The sequence below is a fragment of the Oryctolagus cuniculus genome, chromosome 12, assembly GCF_051225735.1.
Source record: "Oryctolagus cuniculus isolate XC-2025 breed Fujian yellow rabbit chromosome 12, ASM5122573v1, whole genome shotgun sequence".
Lineage (NCBI taxonomy): Eukaryota > Metazoa > Chordata > Mammalia > Lagomorpha > Leporidae > Oryctolagus > Oryctolagus cuniculus.
In genome coordinates this window covers 78,080,001-78,101,701 of record NC_142878.1, presented here as the reverse complement: position 1 = coordinate 78,101,701, position 21,701 = coordinate 78,080,001, and the positions used below count along the sequence as shown (strand labels likewise).

At 46.0% G+C, this 21,701-nt stretch overlaps 1 protein-coding gene across 14 annotated transcripts in view; it reads left to right on the top strand.

Moving 5' to 3' along the window:
- Positions 1-21,701, top strand: part of RAB27A (RAB27A, member RAS oncogene family) — a 95,355-nt gene that overhangs the window by 60,931 nt on the left and 12,723 nt on the right. For 12 of the 14 annotated variants that reach the window (XM_008268980.5, XM_089310365.1, XM_002717714.6 and 9 more), the window contains 3 exons: positions 5,043-5,128; positions 6,814-6,917; positions 17,436-17,559. In XM_008268980.5, the coding sequence (XP_008267202.2) occupies positions 5,043-5,128; positions 6,814-6,917; positions 17,436-17,559 (314 nt within the window). The remainder of the gene's footprint in view (positions 1-5,042; positions 5,129-6,813; positions 6,918-17,435; positions 17,560-21,701) is intronic. The other 2 variants (XM_089310368.1, XM_089310367.1) reach the window with 1 other exon arrangement.

Here is a 21,701-nt window from a genome sequence, read left to right as displayed (position 1 = left end):
CCCACTACATTGTCCAGACACTGTTGTGAACACTCTTGTTGAAAGTCAAATGACCACAAATAGAAGAATTTCTTCCTTGAATCTTAATTCTGTTCCACTCAACTGAATTTGTTTTTATAATTATTTTTCATTTTATTTTAAAGGCGTAGAGACAGGCAGAGATAGACAGAGAGCCTGGAACTCCATCCAGGTCTCCTATATGGGGAGCAAGGACCCAAGGATTTGAGCCATCATCATCTGCTATCTCCTAGGGTGCATATTAGGAAGTAGTTGGACTCCGGAGCAGAGCCAGGACTCGAACCTAGGTACTCTGATCTGGAATGCAGCATTTGTTCTTTTTCAAGGTGGTTTTGAATAGCTTGCAATTATGTAAAAGTTTTAGGGTTAGCTTTGTCAATTTTTACAAGGGATTCTGATAGGGGTGCAGTTGAACCTGTTGACAAATTTGGGCAGTATAGCCATCTTTATAATATTGCCTTCTGGTCCAAGAACATGGGATATCTTTCCCATTTATTTAGATCTTTTACTATTTCTTATAGTGTTTTTTAACTTTTAGAGTATAGTAAGTTTTGCACTTCTTTTGTTCCTAAGTATTTTTATTTTTTCATGCTATTGGAAATTTGTTTTCTCAATTTCATTTTCAAGTTGTTCATTGCCAGTGTATAAAAATTCAGTTTATTTTATGATTTGATCTTGTATATTGCACTTGCTTATTAGTTCTAGGACTGTTTTTGTATATTTATTTCTTATTTTCTATGTAAAAGATCACGTCATCCGCTTTTTGCTTTCCAGTTTCTGTATGTTTTCTTCTTCTTCTTCTTCTTCTTTTTTTTTTTTTTTGTTGTTGTTACAGACAGAGTTAGACAGTGAGAGAGAGAGACAGAGAGAGAGAGAGAGAAAGAGAAAGGTCTTCCCCAAATGGCCGCTATGGCCGGTGCTGCACCGATCCAAAGCCAGGAGCCAGGTGCTTCCTTCTGGTCTCCCAAGCGGGTGCAGGGCCCAAGCACTTGGGCCATCCTCCACTGCCCTCCTGGGCCACAGCAGAGAGCTGGACTGGAAGAGGGGCAACCGGGACAGAATCCAGCGCCCCGACCGGGACTAGAACCCGGGGTGCCAGCACTGCAGGTGAAAGATTAGCCTAGCGAGCCGCGGCCTTCTGTGTTTTCTTTGTTTTTTTCTTACTTAATTGTCCTAGTAAGAACCTCTAGTGAAACACTGAGCAGTAGTGATGAGAGAGGACAGTTTGTCTTGGTTTTGGTCTTAAGAAGAAAACATTAACATGTTCAATATCATTAAGTATAATATGAGCTTTTTATTTTAATAAATGTACTTTATCAGGTGTTTTTTTTTAATGAGGTTTTTTTTTTTTTTTTAATCATGAAAGGATGTTGGAATTTGTCAATTGCTTCTCTTTTTTTGTTTTTAGGATTTATTTTATGTATTTGAAAGGCAGAGTTAGAGAAGGGAGAGGGGGTGATAGAGTATTCCTTCTGCTGGTTTACCCCTCAAATGGCCGCAACGGCCAAGGGCTGGGCCAGGCTGAAGCCAGAAGCTTTTTCTCAGTCTCCCACTTGAGTGCAGGGTCCCAAGCTCCTGGGTTTGGCCTGGCCCAGCTCTGGCTGCTGCTGCCATCTGGAGAGTGGACCAGCAGGCAGACGATCTCTCTGTCCCTCTCTCTGAAACTCCTACTTTCAAATAAATAAATAAATATCTTAAAGAAACCCACAACTCTGAACGTTATTATTGAGTTAATCTATTTTTTTTTTTTTTACTTTTCATATACCTGTATCTTCTTGATGAATTGACTCTTTTAGCATTATGAAATTCAGTTCTTGAGCTTACTACCATAGTTGATTTGGGAACAGTTGCGTTTTTCCTGTGTAAACACCATGCTTTCTGTTTTGTGTGTCTTGCTGAAAACTGGATATTTAAAAATACAGAATGTGACAATTCTAGAAATTGTTCTTCCCTCTCTCCCCACCTCCTGGATTTCTTGTTTGCTTGCTTTCTTGTTTTTTCCTGTTTACTTTTCTTGTTTTTTTTTGTATTGGTGTTTCTGGGATTATTTTGTAAAGTCTCTCCTCCTTGTGTGTAGCTGCTGAATCCTCTGCTCAGGTAACTTAGTGGGCAGCTAACGAGTGGGTAGTTTCTGAACTTTCCTTGCGTGAGTTTAGTTCCTCACTCTTTCTGAGGGGCTGTGTGTGTGCTTAGTGCTACCACAGGCAGTTTACAGCTCTGCCTTAGCTAACTTTACTTCTTTCTTAAGAAGAGCCTCGGGGTAAGTTGGAAGTGAGAGATTAATCTTTTCAGATCTTTCCTGGCCACCTGTGGAACACTGCAGTGAACAGCCTTGAAGGTTACAAGAAATATTTAGGAGCTTCCAAAATCTCCCCATAGACATGTCCTTTTCCATTTTTCTTTTTTTTTTTTTGTTAAAAACATTTTTTATTTATTTTTATTTATTTTTTTAAAGATTTTTAAATATTTATTTGACAGGTAGAGTTACAGACAGTGAGAGAGAGAGAGAGAAAGGTCTTCCTTCCGTTGGTTCACTCCCCAAATGGCCACTATGGCAGGTGTGCTGCGCCGATCTGAAGCCAGGAGCCAGGTGCTTCCTCCTGGTCTCCCATGCGGGTGCAGGGCCCAAGGACCTGGGCCATCTTCCACTGCCTTCCCAGGCCACAGCAGAGAGCTGGACTGGAAGAGGAGCAACCAGGACTAGAACCCGGCGCCCATATGGGATGTGAGTGCCGCAGGTGGAGGATTAACCAAGTGTGCCACGGCACCGGCCCAAAACATTTTTTTAATTAACAACAATAGTATGCATTTGTGAGGGTAATCAACCTCACCCTCTCCTTGGCCTTACTGTTTGGAGCATTGGAGAGAGGAAGAGATGGGACAGCAAAAGTGGTGGTTGTTTGAATGATGAGCTTTAGGACCTGTTTCTCATGTCTAGAGAGGTCCCCATCTGATGAGAAAGGCAGGGCCGGCTTCCCATGACAAAAATTGAAAATGCCAGACTCCCTGTTCCAGTGTCCCCTGCATCTAAGGCATGGCACAGGAGCCAAGCTCTGCAAATCAAACACACTGGCCATAGGTAGCTTTTTTTTTTTTTTTTTTTTTTAAGATTTATTTGAAAGGCAGATTTACAGAGAAGCAGAGGCAGAAGCAGAGAGAGGTCTTCCATCCACTGGTTCACTCCCCAGATGGCTGCAATCACTGGAGCTGTGCCGATCTGAAGCCAGGAGCCAGGAGCTTCTTCCAGGTCTCCCACGTGGTGCAGGCGCCTAAGGACTTGGGCCATCTTCTACTGCTTTCTCAGGCCATAGCAGAGAGCTGGATCAGAAGTCAGGCAGCCAAGACTCAAACTGGTGTCCATATGAAATGCTGGCACCGGAGGTGGCAGCTTTACCTGCTATGCCACAGTGCCAGCCCCCATAGGTAGCTTCTGAATCAGAAGAGACTGAGGCAAAGAAGTGGGACATGCAGTGGGGCACTGGGACCCATTTTTCTTTAAGTGATTTGATTAGGAGTTTATTACCCCCCACTGGGTTTGCCAACCCTGATAGCTATCATGTTTACTAATTACTGCCTACTGTTACCATCAAATGCCTTGGAGACAGAGCTGCTCTCTTGGAGAAATTTCTGAATGAAGCCAAATAAAACCGAAGCCTGAGGATGGAGCTCTTCAGGAAGCTTCCTTAAAGCTATTTGAAGAGCTGGTGCTGTGACACAGCAGGTTAAGCTGCCGCCTGTGATGCCAGCATCCCAAATGGGTGTAGATTCGAGTCTCGGCTGCTCCCCCTTCTGATCCAGCTCCCTGCTAATGGCCTGGGAAAGCAGTGAAAGATGACTTAAGCCCCTGGGTCCCTGCCACCTCCAAGGGAAACCTGAAAGAAGCTCCTGGCTTTGGCCTGGCCCAGCCCTGGCCATTGTGGCCATCTGGAGAATGAACCAGCAGATGGAAGATCTCTCTCTCTTTGCATAACGCTACCTTTCAAAAAAAAAAAAAAAGCTATTTGAAGATGGGACTTTTAGGGAGCTCTAAATCTGTCCTGTCTCCACTATCTACAGTGGCTGCCAGGCTGATGGCTTCACAGCTACCGCAGATGTACATTTGTTGATTTTTAAGGCTATTGTAGAGCTGCAGCAAGGGGGATGGGAATAAGGAAAGTTAACACATTGAAACTTTTTTTACTGACCTTCAGGTGCTTTTCTTAAGTAAATGCTCCTTGTAATATTGCAAACTTTTGTTCACTTTCCAGAGTTCTGAAAAAGTTTTTTTTTTAATATTTTTTTCCAGTGTTTTCATTGCTTTTATGGAGGAAGGGAATTTTTATGATCCTTGCTTAGCTGTTCTGTAGAGGCTGTTTTAAGAGCATTGTTTAAACATGAGAGGAGGGCAGACATCGTGGTGCAGCAGGTTAAGCTGCTCCTTAGGATGCCACATCTCACGTAGGGCGGCCTGTTCGAGTGCTGGCTCCTCCACTTCCAGTCAAGCTTGCTGCTAATGTATCTGAGAAGGTGGGAGATGAAGGCCCAGGCACTTGGGTTCCTGCCGTTCATGTGGGAGACACAGACGGGGTTCCTACATCTGACTTTGGCTTGGTCCAACTCCAGCTGCTGTAGACATTTGGGGAATGAATTAGCAGATGGAATTCTCTCTCTCTTTGTCTCTCTCTGCCTTTCAAATAAATAAATCTTAGAAATAAATAAACAAAAATGGGATGGGGAAAGGCCATAGAAAATTAGTATATTTCCTGAAACTAGTGAGCCAAGGAAACTTTGAGGAAAGGCTTACTGATTATTGGTTTTTATTGATATTACTATGTTATTTATGTACTTGTAACATACTTAGGAAATATGTATTTTAATAAAACATATCACATTGATCAAATACAGTTATATGATATAGAAAACAAAGATGTATCCCAGATGGGATTCTCTTTAGAAGTTTAGATGCTTTTGTGGTCTGTACTGAATATAAAGGTGAGACAAATTCACGGGTCTCAAAAGTTGTTTTGTCTTTCACTTTGTTTTAGGTCTACAGAGCCAATGGGCCCGATGGGGCCGTTGGCAGAGGCCAGAGAATCCACCTGCAGCTGTGGGACACAGCCGGGCAGGAGAGGTAAGCCATTCTCAATTACCTGCTGCTTGCTGAAGGACAGGGAGCAACCGCTGTGCTCCCCATGTGGGGTCCTGAGCCAGGAGCAGCCAGCCAATCAGTTGATTTGCCCCTGGATAAGATACGCTGCCGAATTAGCAGGAAAGGTATCAGAGATAGTGGTGGAGTATTTCATTCAAGGTCAAAGGGGGAAAAAACAGAATCCTTTTCTAAATGGATTCTTACCTGGGGATTTTTTTTTCCTTCTTCTTTTTTAGACTTGTATCCTTTTCTTCATTTATTTTCGCTACTTAACCACAAGAAAGTTGCAGAGTGACACGAGTGAGTCTTACCTGGGTGTTGAAACCTAGCGGACAATCTGGTTGGAATGAAGTCAGATAGTCAGAGGTTACTTGACCAAGATTCGACCACGTGGACTGCTGATAAAAAGTTACTCTGTTAGCTACAGCTTCTGTCTTCTCTCACAGCCTCCTTGAATGATTCTGCTTGTCTTTTAAGACTTTTTGTTGAGGAACGAAAGCTTCCAGTGGGCAGGGAAGTAATTAGGGTAATATCTGCCCCCATGCGCTCCTGCAGTTTCACAGCCAATCTTTTTTTTATTTTTTTTTATTTTTTTTTAATTTTTTTGACAGGCAGAGTGGACAGTGAGAGAGAGAGACAGAGAGAAAGGTCTTCCTTTGCCGTTGGTTCACCCTCCAATGGCCGCCGCGGCCGGCGCACCGTGCTGATCCGGTGGCAGGAGCCAGGAGCCAGGTGCTTTTCCTGGTCTCCCATGGGGTGCAGGGCCCAAGCACCTGGGCCATCCTCCACTGCACTCCCTGGCCACAGCAGAGAGCTGGCCTGGAAGAGGGGCAACCGGGACAGAATCCGGCGCCCTGACCGGGACTAGAACCCCGTGTGCCGGCGCCGCTAGGCGGAGGATTAGCCTAGTGAGCCGCGGCGCCGGCCCACAGCCAGTCTTACTTCACGTGTGCCCCTTCCCGTTCCTCACCACTCTCCCCTCACGTTGTTGGGAACCACATTCTGGACATGATATTATTTCATTCATAATTATTTTTGGTGCATTCCTAGGAAAAATTAGAAACTATTTTTGTGAAATCAGTGATTGAAAATATTTCAGAAAAGCCTGCTATTACTGATAACAAATTCATAGCAATATTTTCTTCCTTGGAGCTCCCTGTGAGTCGCAGGCTTTGTATATGGGCATCGCGAGAGGAAAGCGGCCGTGGGAGGGGGAGAGAGGAGACAGCAGGATGAAGCCTTGGAAGGCTTGGAAGCCTGTGCAAAAGGATGGGGTCTTAGTTAATACTCTTGCCAGCTTACAGCCGATGACACGGTTATCAGAGTTCTACAGAGAGCAGAGAAAGAATCTTGGACTGCATTGTAACGTAAAGTCAGTTTTCCCAGAGGGAGGGCCTACACACAGCAAGCACTTTTGGCCTAATGAACTCATAGGGGTACCGTGCATTCTTGGCTCAGCCCAAGAGATCACAAGCTTGTTCTTGCCATCCCTGTCCAGCTGGCTGTGTGGGTGAGTCACATGGTTGGTTAACACACACATTTATATAAGTGATAAATGACTGGTTTGGGAGTATCGTTGTGGAATGTGTTCTGGGTAAACTTTCGGCGGTGGCTGAGAGCACTGCTGGCCATGGCTGAGCTGACCAATCTGCTCGTTCTGTTTCTAGGTTCCGTAGCCTGACTACGGCGTTCTTCAGAGACGCCATGGGTTTTCTTCTGCTTTTCGACTTGACAAATGAGCAAAGTTTCCTCAATGTCAGGAACTGGATAAGTAAGTGTTAATCCCTTCCCAGACTCCCCTCCCCACTCCCAGAAATGGAACGCCCTCTGGTGCGCTACTTCTGTGGCAAACTGTTTGGAAGGAGCCCCTCTTGCAAGTGTTGAGAGCAGCAAGGTCTCTAGTATTAGGGGCAGAGAGAATGGAAATAATGTGCTTTCGTTGACTTTGACTTGTTGAACACTTCCTGTGCTCAGGTACAAGGTGACACCTAAATTGTAAACTCAGCCCCATTTCACAGATGAGGAAATAGAAACCTAGGGAAATTAGATCTCTAAGTGTCTGTCTGCCTGTGGTTTGCTATCAATTCCTGTATTGTTCCTGAATAGTAAATATGCATTGCATAAATGGAGATACCTGTGGACAGCTTAATGGAACGTACTCCCCTTGCTACATTTTGCTTCTCTGCCTCCAGGCTCCTTCTCTCCTTTGAGGGTCAGAGTATCTGCCAGGAGGGCCTTGCCATGGAATGTTCTAGAACTAGCTTGGCAAACAGGTTCCATAGCACAATAAATATCGATCTTCCTTTTGGCTGTTTGGAGAGATTCTAATCTTCCAAATGATTTGTTAAAAGCAGTTGAAGATCCTGCCACTTGACTAAGCAACATCTTTTCTTCTTTGGTCATTTTATTGTAACTCTAGGGACTCTGTTAGAGAACTCTGTGATGTTAAATTCTTCACATTTAACTCTTTAAAAAACTTATTTAAAAATATCCACTAAACATTATTTGGTGTTTTGAAATTATGTTAGGGTGTTTGTAGTTTTGATATTAGGAAAACTTTTTTTAAAATGAATTTTTATATTATTTGCGTGGAAACATTTTCACGGACTTGGTGTCTGGTCCCCATGACCACCCTGTGAGTAGATTCGGGTAGATCTTGTATCCTTAGTTCAGGTTGGGGACCCTGAGCCATAGAGTGTCAAATCCATCCCAGGACATAGAGCATTTTGCTTTTGATTCAGTGGGCTTTTCTGCCTTTCCTCAAGTGAGTTGATCACTCAGAGCTGAAAAGCTATTTAGTAGTTTAATAGTGAGTCCTCCAGATTTAGTTAGGCTTGCTGAGTTCCTTTTGTTGTACTGCCTAGCAGCTGAGTGGCAGGGGCAGTTTCTAGTCCCTTATCCTAAGCCTCGTTCGTTATCCTCTCTCTTGCATTCCCTGAACAAGTTCTGGGGCTTTCTTGTATCAGACACTTGACAAGGATCACTAGAGTTTGCTTGTAGAATCTTAGCATTAGAGATAACCAGCATACCAGGTTTTCATGGGTAGCAACTGAACCTCTGAGACATGAGATAAATCTTGATCATTTGGGCTTCCTAGCCAAGAAACAAAATCAGGTAAAATCATGTATATTACATGTATATTAATTCTGTTTTGCTTTCCTTAGCAAGTGAAAGAATCCTTATTGCCCAGTTAGGTGAAGAAAATACATAGTAAAGATATTTTATCTTCAGTGGAAGGTATTTTCTTGCTTTCCCATTGGAGCAAAAAGGTGTAATGCTGCATGTTGGAGGTGGCAGGATCAAACCCTAGGAATAAAAAATGTGTTAATTATCTATGCATTTTACTTTATCTATCCATTTATTATTTTTCTTCTACCTGTCAGCCATTAGAGAATCCCGGGGATCATTTCTTTTTTCTTTTGTAAAAATAGGCATATTGCCTGGCAAAGCAGAGGCAGTGTTACATGAAAGAAGTAGCTAATTCTGGGGAGAGGACAACAGGTGTGCACCCTCCCTCTGCTCCCCATAGGACTCTCTCTCCCTTTTGAGGCATTTTACTTATTTGAAAGGGAGAGGGAGAGGGGGAGGGGGAGGGGGAGGGGGAGGGGAAGATGGGAAGAGAAAGAGAGAGAGAGAGAATCTCTTCCATTTGCTGATTAACTTCCCAAATGGCTGCAATAACCAGGGCTGGGCCAGACCAAAGCCAGGAGCCAGGACCTTCATCCAGGTTTCCTACATAGTAGCAGGGCCCCAGTACTTGGGCCATCTTCTGCTGCTTTTCCAGGCACATTTGCAGGAAGCTGGATGGGAAGCAGAGTGGAGTGGGTGGGGTTCCAACTAATGCTCCCCTGTGGGAGCTTAACCTGCTGCCCCGTAACCGTGGCCCTGCCTTTCTCTTTTGATTGGGAAGGGTGACCAAGGCCTGATGGTGAGCCCTGCTCGGTTCCATGGACAGTACAGTTAGCTCAGTTCTCTGGGCCTAGCTTGGGATTTGAAAGGAACTGGCAAGTGTTGTGTTCACTCCCTGTCTGCCTGGAGTTCGGAGGAGAGAGTCAGGCCCAGAATTGTTTCTTGTCCGGTGCCAGCATGCTTTGTAAGGAAACTTTAAGGAAGCCTAAATTTATAAACAGCATTCGGTAGTCCCATATAAGTGAGACTAGAGCCTAAAGTATGCATTTTTCTTATGTTTACCTTTTTTTTAATTTTTGTTGTTCCATCTTAAAAGCTCTCTACAGCCACTCCCATTTAAAAAAAATTCATTTTCTGCTTCCTCTTTACTCTTTAAACTCTTTAAAACATAACAAAAAGTGGCCCCATGAAATTTTGTGTGATAATCTTGGTTGGATTAGATTTTTCTCCCATTTTATTTTGATTTGTTAAAAAACCTTTTTTGACTTTTTTTTTTCAAAAACATTTTATTTCAGAGTTATTTTAAATTTACAAAAATTGTGAAGTAGTATAGAGTTCCCACACACCGCACACCCAGGCACTCAGCTGACCCTGATGTTAACTAATATAGTGTGATATTTGTCACAATTTATAAACCATACCCAGCTTCCTCAAGTTTTTTTTTTTTTTTTCTTTTTCTTTAAAGACAAAGTTACAGAGAGAGGTAGAGACAGAGAGAGAGGTCTTCCATCTGCTTCCATCCGTTCACTCCCCAGGTGTTCACAAAAGCCAGAGCTGCGCTGATCCGAAGCCATGAGCAAGGAGCTTCTTCCGGGCTCCATGTGGGTACAGGGGCCCAAGGACTTGGGCCGTCTTCTACTGCTTTCCCAGGCCATAACAGAGAGCTGGATCAGAAGAGGAGCAGCCGAGACTAGAACCTGCACCCATATGGGATACCGGCACTTTAGGCCAGGGCTTTAACTGGCTACGCCACAGCACCAGCTCCCCCCAAGTTTTAAAATTAAACTCCCTCTGTCCCTCACATGCCTCCCCATCTGTAGTAATCACTATTTCATGTTCAGACTGAGTTTTTTTTGTTAGCTCCCACAGATGTGGATATTTGTCTTTCTGTGTCTGACTTACTTCACTTAACGTGATGTCCTCCAGTTCCATCCACTTGGCTGCAAATGTCAGCATTTCGATTCCTTTTTATGGCCAAATAGTATTTCAGTGTACATATATACCACATTTTCCTTATTCATTCAGCTGATGATGGACTCCTTGTCTGATTCCATATCTTGGCTGTTGTGACTTCTGTTAAATTTCATACTGCTTATAAGTTCTCTTATTACATGCTGCCTCATGTTGTAGTTACTGATATATGTGCCTTTCTCCTTAGTGGGAGTTTTTATTTATTTATTTTTAAAATTTATTTATTTGAAAGTCAGAGTTAAACAGAGAGAAGAGAGAGAGAGAACGAGAAAGAAGCTGGAGCCGTGGCTCACTAGGCTAATCCTCCGCCTTGCGGCGCCGGCACACCGGGTTCTAGTCCCAGTCAGGGCGCTGGATTCTGTCCCGGTTGCCCCTCTTCCAGGCCAGCTCTCTGCTGTGGCCGGGGAGTGCAGTGGAGGATGGCCCAAGTGCTTGGGCCCTGCACCCCATGGGAGACCAGGAGAAGCACCTGGCTCCTGCCATCGGATCAGCGCAGTGCGCCGGCCGCGGCGGCCATTGGAGGGTGAACCAATGGCAAAGGAAGACCTTTCTCTCTGTCTCTCTCTCTCGCTGTCCACTCTGCCTGTCAAAAAAAAAAAAAAAAAAAAAAGAGAGAGAGAGAGGTCTTCCATCTTCTGATTCACTTCCCAATTGGCTGCAATGTTTGGAGCTGCACTGATCTGAAGCCAGGAGCCAGGAGCTTCTTCTGGGTCTCCCATGTGAGTGCAGAGGTCCAAGGACTTGATCCATCTTCTACTGCTTTTCTAGGCCATAGCTAGAGCTGGATTGGAAGTGGAGCAGCCAGGTTTCGAATCAGTGCCCATATGAGATCCCTGCACCTCAGGCCAGGATGTTACCTGCTACACCACAGTGCCCCTTAGTGCCCCCTTAGTGAGATTTTTTTGAAATAACTAATTAGTTTGTTTGTTTATTTATTTATTTTTAACTTTTATTTAATAAATATAAATTTCCAAAGTACAACTTTTGGATTATAGCAGCTTTTTCCCCCCATAACCACCCTCCCACCCGCAACCATCCCATCTCCCGCTCCCTCTCCCATCCCATTCATCAAGATTCATTTTCAATTATCTTTATATACAGAAGATCAATTTAGTATATACTAAGTAAAGATTTCAACAGTTTGCACCCATACAGACACACAAAGTATAAAGTACTGTTTGAGCACTAGTTATACTGTTAATTCACAAAGTACAACACATTAAGGACAGAGTTCCTACATGGGGAGTAAGTGCACAGTGAATCCTATTGTTGATTTAACAATTAACACTCTTATTTATGATGTCAGTAATCACCCGAGGCTCTTGTCATGAGCTGCCAAGGCTATGGAAGCCTCTTGAGTTTGCCAACTCCGATCTTATTTAGACAAGGCCATAGTCAAAGTGGAAATTCTCTCCTCCCTTCAGGGAAAGGTACCTCCTTCTTTGATGGCCCATTCTTTCTGCTGGGATCTCACTCACAGAGATCTTTCATTTAGGCAATTTATTTTTTTGCCATAGTGTCTTGGCTTTTCATGCCTGAAATACTCTCATGGGCTTTTTTTTTAGCAGATCTGAATGCCTTAAGGGCTGATTCTGAGGCCAGAGTGCTGTTTAGGACATCTGCCATTCTATGAGTCTGCTATATATCCTGCTTCCCATGTTGGATAGTTCTCTCCTTTTTAATGCTATCAGTTAGTACTTGCAGACACTAGTCTTGTTTATGTGATCCCTTTTACACTTAATCCTATCATTATGATCAATTATGAACTGAAACTGATCACTTGGACTAGTGAGATGGCATTGAATTGGAAAAGACCCCAGAGGCACAGATAGTCAAAACCAAAATTAACAATTGGGATTACATCAAATTGAGAAGTTTCTGTATAGCAAAAGAAACAGACAGGAAAGTGAAGAGGCGGGCCGGTGCCGCGGCTCAATAGGCTAATCCTCTGCCTTGCAGTGCCGGCACACCGGGTTCTAGTCCCGGTTGAGGCGCCGGATTCTGTCCCGGTTGCCCCTCTTCCAGACCAGCTCTCTGCTGTGGCCCAGGAGTGCAGTGGAGGATGGCTCAAGTGCTTGGGCCCTGCACCCCATGGGAGACAAAGAGAAGCACCTGGCTCCTGTCTTCGGATCAGCGCTGTGCGCCGGCCGCAGCACGGCGGCCATTGGAGGGTGAACCAATGGCAATGGAAAACCTTTCTCTCTGTCTCTCTCTCTCACTGTCCACTCTGCCTGTCAAAAAAAAAAAAAAAAAAAAAAGAGAGAGAGAGAGAGAGACAGAGAGAGAGAGAGAGAGAAGAGAAGAGGCAAGCAACAGAGTGGGAACAAATATTTGCAAACTATGCAACCTATAAAGGATTAATAACCAGAATCTACAAAGAGATCAAGAAACTCCGCCACAACAAAACAAACAACCCACTTAAGAGATGAGCCAAGGACCTCAATAGATATTTTTCAAGAATGGAAATCCAAATGGCCAACAGACACATGAAAAAATGTTCAGGATCACTAGCAGTCAAGGAAATGCAAATCAAAATCACAATGAGGTTTCACCTCACCCCGGTTAGAATGGCTCACATACAGAAATCTACCAACAACAGATGCTGGCGAGGATGTGGGGGAAAAAGGGACACTAACGCACTGTTGGTAGGAATGCAAACTGGTCAAGCCACTATGGAAGTCAGTCTGGAGATTCCTCTGAAACCTGAATATAGCCCTACCACATGACCCAGGCATCCCGCTCCTTGGAATTTACCCAAAGGAAATTAAATTGGCAAATAAAAGAGCTGTTTGCACCTCAATGTTTATTGCAGCTCAATTCACAATAGCTAAGACCTGGAACCAACCCAAATGCCCATCAACAGTAGACTGGATAAAGAAATTATGGGACATGTACTCTATCAAATACTATACAGCAGTGAAAAACAATGAAACCCAGTCATTTGCAACAAGATGGAGGAATCTGGAAAACATGCTGAGTGAATTAAGCCAGTCCCAAAGGGACAAATTTCATATGTTCTCCCTGATTGGTGACAAATAACTAAGCATCTAAAAGGAAACCTGTTAAAGTGAAATGGACACTATGAGAAACAATGACTTGATCAGCCCTTGTCCTGACTGTCGAGGAACAGTTTACTACTTTATTCCTTTTAGTATTTTTTTTGTTCTACTTAATACCATTGGTTGAACTCTTTAATTAACACACAAGTATTCTTAGGTGTTTAAATTTAACTAAAAAGTGATCCCTATTAGATATAAGAGTGGGAATAAGAGAGGGAGGAAATGTACAGTTTGGCACATGCTCAATCTGACTTACCCCTAATGGTAGAGTTAGAAACGTGCTAGGGGATTAGTTTATTTTTTACATAGGCAAGTCACAATTTTTGTAGAAAATTAAAAAAAAAAGGTCATGCCTCCTGGACTGCCCATAATAAACACTACTATTATTGTTACTGGTAATACTGTTATAGGTCTAAGACTTTCATGTATTAGTTTAGTGGTTTTCAAATGTGAGTGTACATATGAGTAAGCTAAAGAGCTTGTTAAAACACTGATCCTGGGGCTGGCACTGTAGTGCAGTAGGTTAATCTTCCACCTGTGGCGTCAGCACCCCACCATATGGGTGCTAGTTCTAGTCCCGGCTCCTCCTCTTCCAATGGGGCTCTCTGCCATGTCCTGGAAAAGCAGTAGAAGATGGGCCAAACATTTGAGCCCCTGCATTTGTGTGGGAGACCCAGAAGAAGCTCCTGGCTCCTGGCTTCGGATCAGTGCAACTCCGGCTGATGTGGCCATCTGGGGAGTGAACCAACAGAAGGAAGACCTTTCTCTCTGTCTCTCCCTCTCACTGTCTGTAACTCTGCCTCTCAAATAAATAAATAAATAAAACCTTAAAAAAAAAAAACCTGATCATTTCCCAACTTCAGTCTTTTAATTTATTTTAAGATCTCCCTACATTTTATTGACCTATCTGTTTTTATTTGAAAGACAGAAATCATGTATCTACTGGTTCAAATGCCTGAAAATGCCTGCAACAGCCAAGACTGGGCCAGGCCAAAGGCAGACTTTGCACATGGATGGCAGGAGCTCAACCACTTGAGCCGTCACCACTTCCTTCCAGGATATGCATCAGCAGGAAGCTGGATCGTAAGCACAGCCGGAACTCAAATGCAGGCACTCCAACATGGGATGCAGACATATAAATTGGTGTCCTAACTGCCGGCCAAATGCTCAGCTTCCCAAGCCCTGCCTTCTGTTTGAGTAGGTCTGGGACAGACCTGAGAATTTATCTTCCCCAAACGTTCTCAGGTTGTACTAAGACAGCTGGTCCAGACCTTACCTGGGGAACCACTGAATTAACTCCTTTAGTCTTCACCTTGGCCCTATGAAGTAAGTACTGTCATCATCACCATGTACAGATGGGTGACTTAGGAAGTCAAATAGCTTCCTCAGGGTCACACCGCTAGTAAATGGCTGAGTCAGGATTCAACCCCAGGCACCACCTGGAATCTGCTCATAGCCACAGCACTGGGCATACAATGTGTTGACAAAGCACCTTGAGCCGTTCTAGAGACCAGAAGGGTTTCCCAGTAGGAGTAACCATGAAGCAGGTCTTGGAGGAATATTGTGGTTGGATGTTTAAGAATGTGGGAACAGGGGCCGGCTTTGGCATGGCAGGTAAAGCCACCACCTGTGACACTGGCATCCCATATGGGCATCAGTTCAAGTTTGGGCTGCTCCATTTCCCATCCAGCTTCCTGTTATGTGCCTGGGAAAGCAGCAGCAGATGGCCCAAGTTCTTGGGCCCTTGCACCCATGTGGGAGACCCAGAAGGAGCTCCTGGATCCTGGCTGTTGTGGTCATCTGGGGAGTGAACCAGTGGGTGAAAGATCTCTCTCTTTCTCACTGTAACCCTGGCTTTCAAATAAATAAATAAATATAAAAAAGTAAAAAATTAAAGGGCATGACTATTAGTAGAAACACACACAGTTTGTCCTGCCTGTGGAGGCAGAGGGCAGTGTCTTTAAATCCACGCAAAGCATCAGGCCTGTGTGAGTGCTCAGGAAATGCTCGCTAACTTGACTTTGTCTTCATAGGAGAGTAACGAATGCAACCGCACAATGAGGAACTAAAAATGTCAACACTCTTCTGGTTAACTGTGATAAAGCAAAACTAGGCCGTAAAGTTTGAGGCCTGCCTTATTGCAGAAGTCTTGGCAGCTTTAATTTTGTTCCAGGGTGGGATGAGTAAGAATTAAGACTTTGTTTTCCTTCTTGGGGAGATTAAACTATTCAGTGTAGTGAGGCTGTTTTGTTTGCTTGGCTTGCTTTCTATAATTAAGCCTGGTTACCGGTTTGTAGGTGAAAAGAAATAAAAGCTGTGGAATAAGAATGGCAGCCCCCTGTTTCCTCTGGGTTCTGGATCTGCACTGCTCCCTGAATTCTGTGTTTTTGTTTGTTTTAAATGAATTGATTGTGCCTTAGGATAACAGAGAAGTGGGAAAAGCATTTCAGGCAGAAAATAGTTTGTAGGAAGACAATTGTTAAAAAATTATTATCACTATGGAGAGGAAATACATGAAAAACAACTTGAAGGTTAGCAGTAAGCGCTGGGAAATCCTCCAAATTTCTTTTCAATTGCCTTCCATATAGAAAGAGAGCTGGCCGTGGTTAAGCTGCTACTTGGATAGCTGCATCCTTATCAGAGAGCTTGGTTCAAGGCCAGGCTACTCTGCATCTGATCCAGCTTCCTGCTACAGCACCAGGAGGGCAGCAGATGATAGCCCAAGTCCTTGAGTTCCTGCCACCCATGTGGGAGACCCGCATGAGGTTCATGGCTCCTGGCTTTGACATGGCCTAGCCAGTGAGTTGAAGACAGGTCTCTCTTCTGTCTCTCCCCTTCTCTCTATTACTCTGTATTTCAAATAAATAAATAAATACATAAATCTTTAAAAAAAGACATATGTTTGGGCTAGCATTGCGGTATAGCAGGTAAAGCCACTGCCTGCGACGCTGGCATCCCATATGGGTACTGGTTCAAGTCCTGTCTGCTCCATTTCTTATCCAGCTCTCTGCTAATGGCCTGGGAAAGCAGTGGAAGATGGCCCAAGTGCTCCCACGTGGGAGACCCAGAAGATGCTCCTGGCTTCAGCATGGCCCAGATCTCTCTTTCTCTGTCTCTCCCTCTCTGTAATTTTGACTTTATTTTTTTAAAAAAGATTTATTTACTTATTTGAAAGGTAGAGTTACAGAGAGGCAGAGGCAGAGAAAGAGAAGTCTCCCATCATCTGGTTCACTCCCCAAATGGCTGCAACAGCTAGAGCTGAGCCAACGTGAAGCCAGAGCCAGGAGCTTCTTCTGCATCTCTCACATGGTGGAGGGGTCCAAGGACTTGGACCATCCTTTCCCAGGCCATAGCAGAGAGCTGCATTGGAAGTGAAGCAGCTGGGACTTGAATTGGCACCCATAAGGGAAGCCAGCATTGTATTCATTGGCTTTAACCGCTATGCCACAGCACCAGCCCCAATTCTGACTTTCAAATAAATAAAATTATTAAAGATGTTTTGTGTGTACATGTAGGCACATGTGGGCACTCACACTTCTGAGGGTTAGCACAGCCTCCCATAAAATTTTGAGTTTTTAAAAAAGATACATTTATTTTTTATTTGAAAGAGTTATAGAGAAAGGGAGAGAGAGAGAGAGGAGAGAGAGAGAGCTTCTATCCACTAGTTCATTCCCTAGATGACGACCATGGCCAGGGCTGGGCCAGGCCAAAGCCAGGAGCCAGGAGCTTCATCTATGTCTCCCACATGGGTTGCAGGGGACCAAGCACTTGGGCTATCTTCCACTGTTTTTCCCAGATGCATTAGCAGGGAGCTGGTTCAGATGTGGAGCAGCTGGGACTTGAACCAGTGCCTATGTGGGATGCCTGCAACACAGGTGGCAGCTTAACCACCATGCTGGCCCCCATAACTCTGATATTAATAAACTGGTCTGTACTTAAGGACTGGAGTAGTTTCATATTTCTTCCCTGGTAATTTAGTTTTACAGGTTAGATTATTGATGCTTTGAAAGCATTATATTGGTTCCTTATACCTCTATATACATTTACAGTTTCCAAAGCACTTTGGCTTGTATTCTCTATTGATCTGTTCTTACCTTGTTATCTATCTGTAATACACTTCCTTCTAATAGGCCAGCTGCAAATGCATGCGTACTGTGAAAACCCAGACATAGTGCTGTGTGGAAATAAGAGCGATCTGGAGGAGCAGAGAGTGGTCAAGGAGGAGGAAGCCAGAGGACTTGCAGAGAAGTACGGGTGAGTGTTTTTGGAGAAATTTATAGGAAACGTTTTCAGAATAAATATTACGACATGAGTGGGTGATGAAGAAGACAGTGGAAAACTGAAGCAGACACACTCAGCTGTAGGTCTTGTGAGGTACTGGATACCCATTTGTATATTAACATTGTATGACAGTGGAGGCCATAGACAAAGCGTGGGGCCGGGCCTTCCACAATGCTTGGATCCCATCTTCTCAACCTCTTGGTATTTGCAGAAAGATAGGTTTGCGTCCAAGTGCACTTTCACGAGGCCTTCATTCCAACATGGGGTAAGAAAATCTTCGATGTGCACCCAGCAAGGAGATTTCAAAGCCAGTCCTTACTTGCGTCGTCCTATCATGGAAAGCTCCAGCATGGGAGAACGCCTCCTGCCTATCACAGACCAAGTGCTGGCTTTGACGTGGAAAACCTATGGAGGGGAGTGCAAAGGTAGCCTTTGGTCTAGGCTGTGTTTTTGTGGCTGGAGGTTAGCGAGATACCATCCTCCTTGAGCCCTGGGAAGAGGATCAATGTAGCAGAAGCACGGACTGGACGTGAAGGGTGAGGCCATGTGCTGCTTGCACAGTCTTCAAGTGCCAGGGGCACTGTCTCTCCTCCTCCAGTACTATCCGAGCCCTGATGTAAGCTCACACCCTTGTTCCTGAAGGGGGTAGGTGGCAGGCAGCTTGGGAAGGGAGGAGGCCAGGTGGGGATGGTGTGGTGCGATAGGCAGGGGTGTTACTCAGTTAATGGCCTTGGTAGTGAGGCAGAATTCAGGGAGCCAGGCGAGGGCCTTCCTTGTCTCACTGTGGGGCTCCCTTGGGTTCAGAGAGGCTGAGAAAACACTCAAGGAAAGGGTTTCCCTGCAAGGGAGGGGAGGGGTCGAGTGGTTGGGTGGGAAGGGGTCAGGCTCCGGAGAGCTTTGACTATGAGGAGTGGAGATCAGACTGGGATCCTGAAGGACAGGGAGTTGTTGGAATCTATGGTGTGTGGGGGCATATTTTTAAAAAAATATTTATTTATTTACTTGAAAGTCAGAGTTACACAGAGAGAGGAGAGGGAGAGGGAGATGGAGGGAGGGAGGGGGAGTGAGAGGAAGGGAGGGGGAGAGAGAAAGAGAAGGAGGGGGGAGAGAAAGAGAGAGAGAGAGAGAGAGAGAGAGATCTTCCATCTGCTGATTCACTCCCCAATTGGCTGCAATGGCAGGAGCTGTGTCGATCCAAAGCCAGAAGCCAGGAGCTTCTTCTGGGTCTCCTACATGGATGCAGGGGCCCAAGCACTTGGGCCATCTTCTACTGCTTTCCCAGATCATATCAGAGAGCTGGATCAGAAGCAGAGCAGCTGACCTCAAACTGGCACCCATACGGGAGGCTGGCACCGCAGGTGGCAGCTTTACCTGCTATGCCACAGCGCCGGCCCCCATATTGTGTGTACTCTCCCAGATCAGTCTGGGGCTATGGATATGAAGGGGAGAAAGACTAGAGACAGGAAAGTTGCAGTGATCTGTGAGGTGCATAAGGGTTATGTTTGTGGAAAAGGAGGAGATACATCAGAAAAGATACACAGAGTGGGGGCAGAAGAGGATCTAACATTTTTAATTCTAACTCACCTGGGGGATTCCCACCAAAATATATTAGCTGACCCTGACAATGCTTTGCAAGGTGGATTGTGAGAGTTTTCACTCCAGGGTAGATAGAGTTTAACCATGTTAGAAAGACCTGGGTAGCTCACCTCTGAGCTTCGGGCCTGGTTGGTCAGGAGGGGCTTGTCAGGCTGGGTCCAGTTGAAGAGCTGTTTACAGAAGGCTCTCTTACTGGGTTGTGACCTGATGCTGTGGTGGTGGCTGGCCCAGCAGGCTCTGGAAGATGTTGGAGGCAGGTAGGCAGGTAGGCAGGTAGATGGATGACAAGAGTGAGAAACAGGGGCCGGCGCTGTGCTGTAGCGGGTAAAGCCACTGCCTGCAGTGCCAACATCCCACATGGGCGCCTGTTCGAGACCCGGCTGCTCCTCTTCCAATCCAGCTCTCTGCTATGACCTGGGAAAGCATTGGAAGATGCCCCAAGTCTTTGGGCTTCTGCAACCACATGGGAGACCTGGAAGAAGCTCCTGGCTCCTCACTGGCCCAGCTCTGGCCGCTGTGGCAGTTTGGGGAATAAATCAGCAGATGGAAGACCTCTCTTTCTCTCTCTCTACCTCTGCCTCTCCCTCTTTGTAACTCTGCCTTTCAAATAAATAAATCTTAAAAAAAAAATAAAAAAGAGTGAGAAGCAGCTGGCAGCCATGCTGAGCGAACAAAGCTCCTGTTATTTCTGGTTGCCTCTGCCCTTGATGGTGGGGGTGTCCTGCAAAAGCCAGGGCGCTTTGTTACAGAGCTAACCACACATACCTGGCCCAGGAGTCTCAAAGCTGGGAGCATCTAGGGGAAAGTGGAGCAGGTGCAGGTCTGGGTGTTGGTTCATGCCAAGGAAATGAGCCAGCAGATAAGCCGCTGCTCTTTTTTTTTTTTTTTGGACAGGCAGAGTGGACAGTGAGAGAGACAGACAGAGAGAAAGGTCTTCCTTTCCTGTTGGTTCACCCTCCAATGGCCACTTTGGCAACGTGCTGTGGCCGGCACACCGCACCGATCCGAAGCCAGCAGCTGAGCCGGCGCCGCGGTTCACTAGGCTAATCCTCCACCTGCGGCGCTGGCACACCGGGTTCTAGTCCCGGTTGGGGCGCCAGAATCTGTCCTGGTCACCCCTCTTCCAGGCCAGCCCTCTGCTGTGGCCAGGGAGTGCAGTGGAGGATGGCCCAAGTGCTTGGGCCCTGCACCCCATGGGAGACCAGGATAAGTACCTGGCTCCTGCCATCGGATCAGCGCGGTGTGCCGGTGCGCTGCTGCGCCAGCCGCGGCGGCCATTGGAGGGTGAACCAATGGCAAAGGAAGACCTTTCTCTCTGTCTCTCTCTCTCTCACTGTCCACTCTGCCTGTAAAAAAAAAAAAAAAAAAAAAAAAAAAAAAAAAAAGCCACAGCGCAAAGCCAGGTGCCTCTCCTGGCCTTCCATGCCAGTGCAGGGCCCAAGCACTTGAGCCATCCTCCACTGCACTCCCGGGCCATAGCAGAGAGCTGGCCTGGAAGAGGGGCAACTGGGACAGATTCCGGCGCCCCAACCGGGACTAGAACCCGGTGTGCCGGCGCCGCAGGTGGAGGATTAGCCTAGTGAGCCACAGCACCGGCCAGCTGCTGCTCTTGTTTTGCCCTCCTCATCTCCCTCGATCTCTTCTCTTGTCCACCCTGGCCAAAAGGGAATTCTGGGAAATGTTGTGCAGACAAGCCAAGCTGACACACTACAAAGCCTGGGCACTGCTAGCTTTTAATAGCTGTCTGCCTGGCTTTCGTGTATGGTGGCTGGGAGCAGCTGACCTGGGTGACTCCAGGGTGGAGGCTGACCAAGCCTCATGGGCTGTTTGGATAGGCCCCGTCCTCCTGTGAGAGGCTCTTGTGCAATGCAGTGGAAAGGCCACAGAGAGATCAAATACCACCGAGAAAGCTGAAGTGTTGAATGTGAGGCTGAGTTGCAAGGTTTCAGCAGGAAGTGAGCGATGGAGCAATGGGAACTGTGGACACAGAACCTGCTTTGGAGAAGTGTGTCCGGAAGTGCAAGGGAAGAAACAGGGCCTTTAGAGGGGTTAGCAAGATCAAATGCGTATATTCCCTGAAATTTGGGGGGTCCGGATCAGCTTCTTCCCCGCTCTGGGCTCCTGCAGCCCTTGGCTGGTTCTCAGGGTCCTGTGGTCCATTACCCTGGGGCCAGCACTGCCTCTGTCCTGCTGGGCATGCGAGGAGTGGGGTTCACCTGGGCCCAGCTCACAGTGGCTGCAGAGTGTTTACTAGAAAGGGGCTCCCTCTGTAGTTTTTGAGCCGAGTTAAAATGAGAAGAGAAGGGGCTGGCGCTGCTGCTCAATAGGCTAATCCTCTGCCTTGCGGCGCCAGCACACCGGGTTCTAGTCCGGTTGGGGCGCCAGAATCTGTCCTGGTCGCCCCTCTTCCAGGCCAGCTCTCTGCTGTGGCCAGGGAGTGCAGTGGAGGATGGCCCAAGTGCTTGGGCCCTGCACCCCATGGGAGACCAGGAAAAGCACCTGGATCCTGGCTCCTGCCT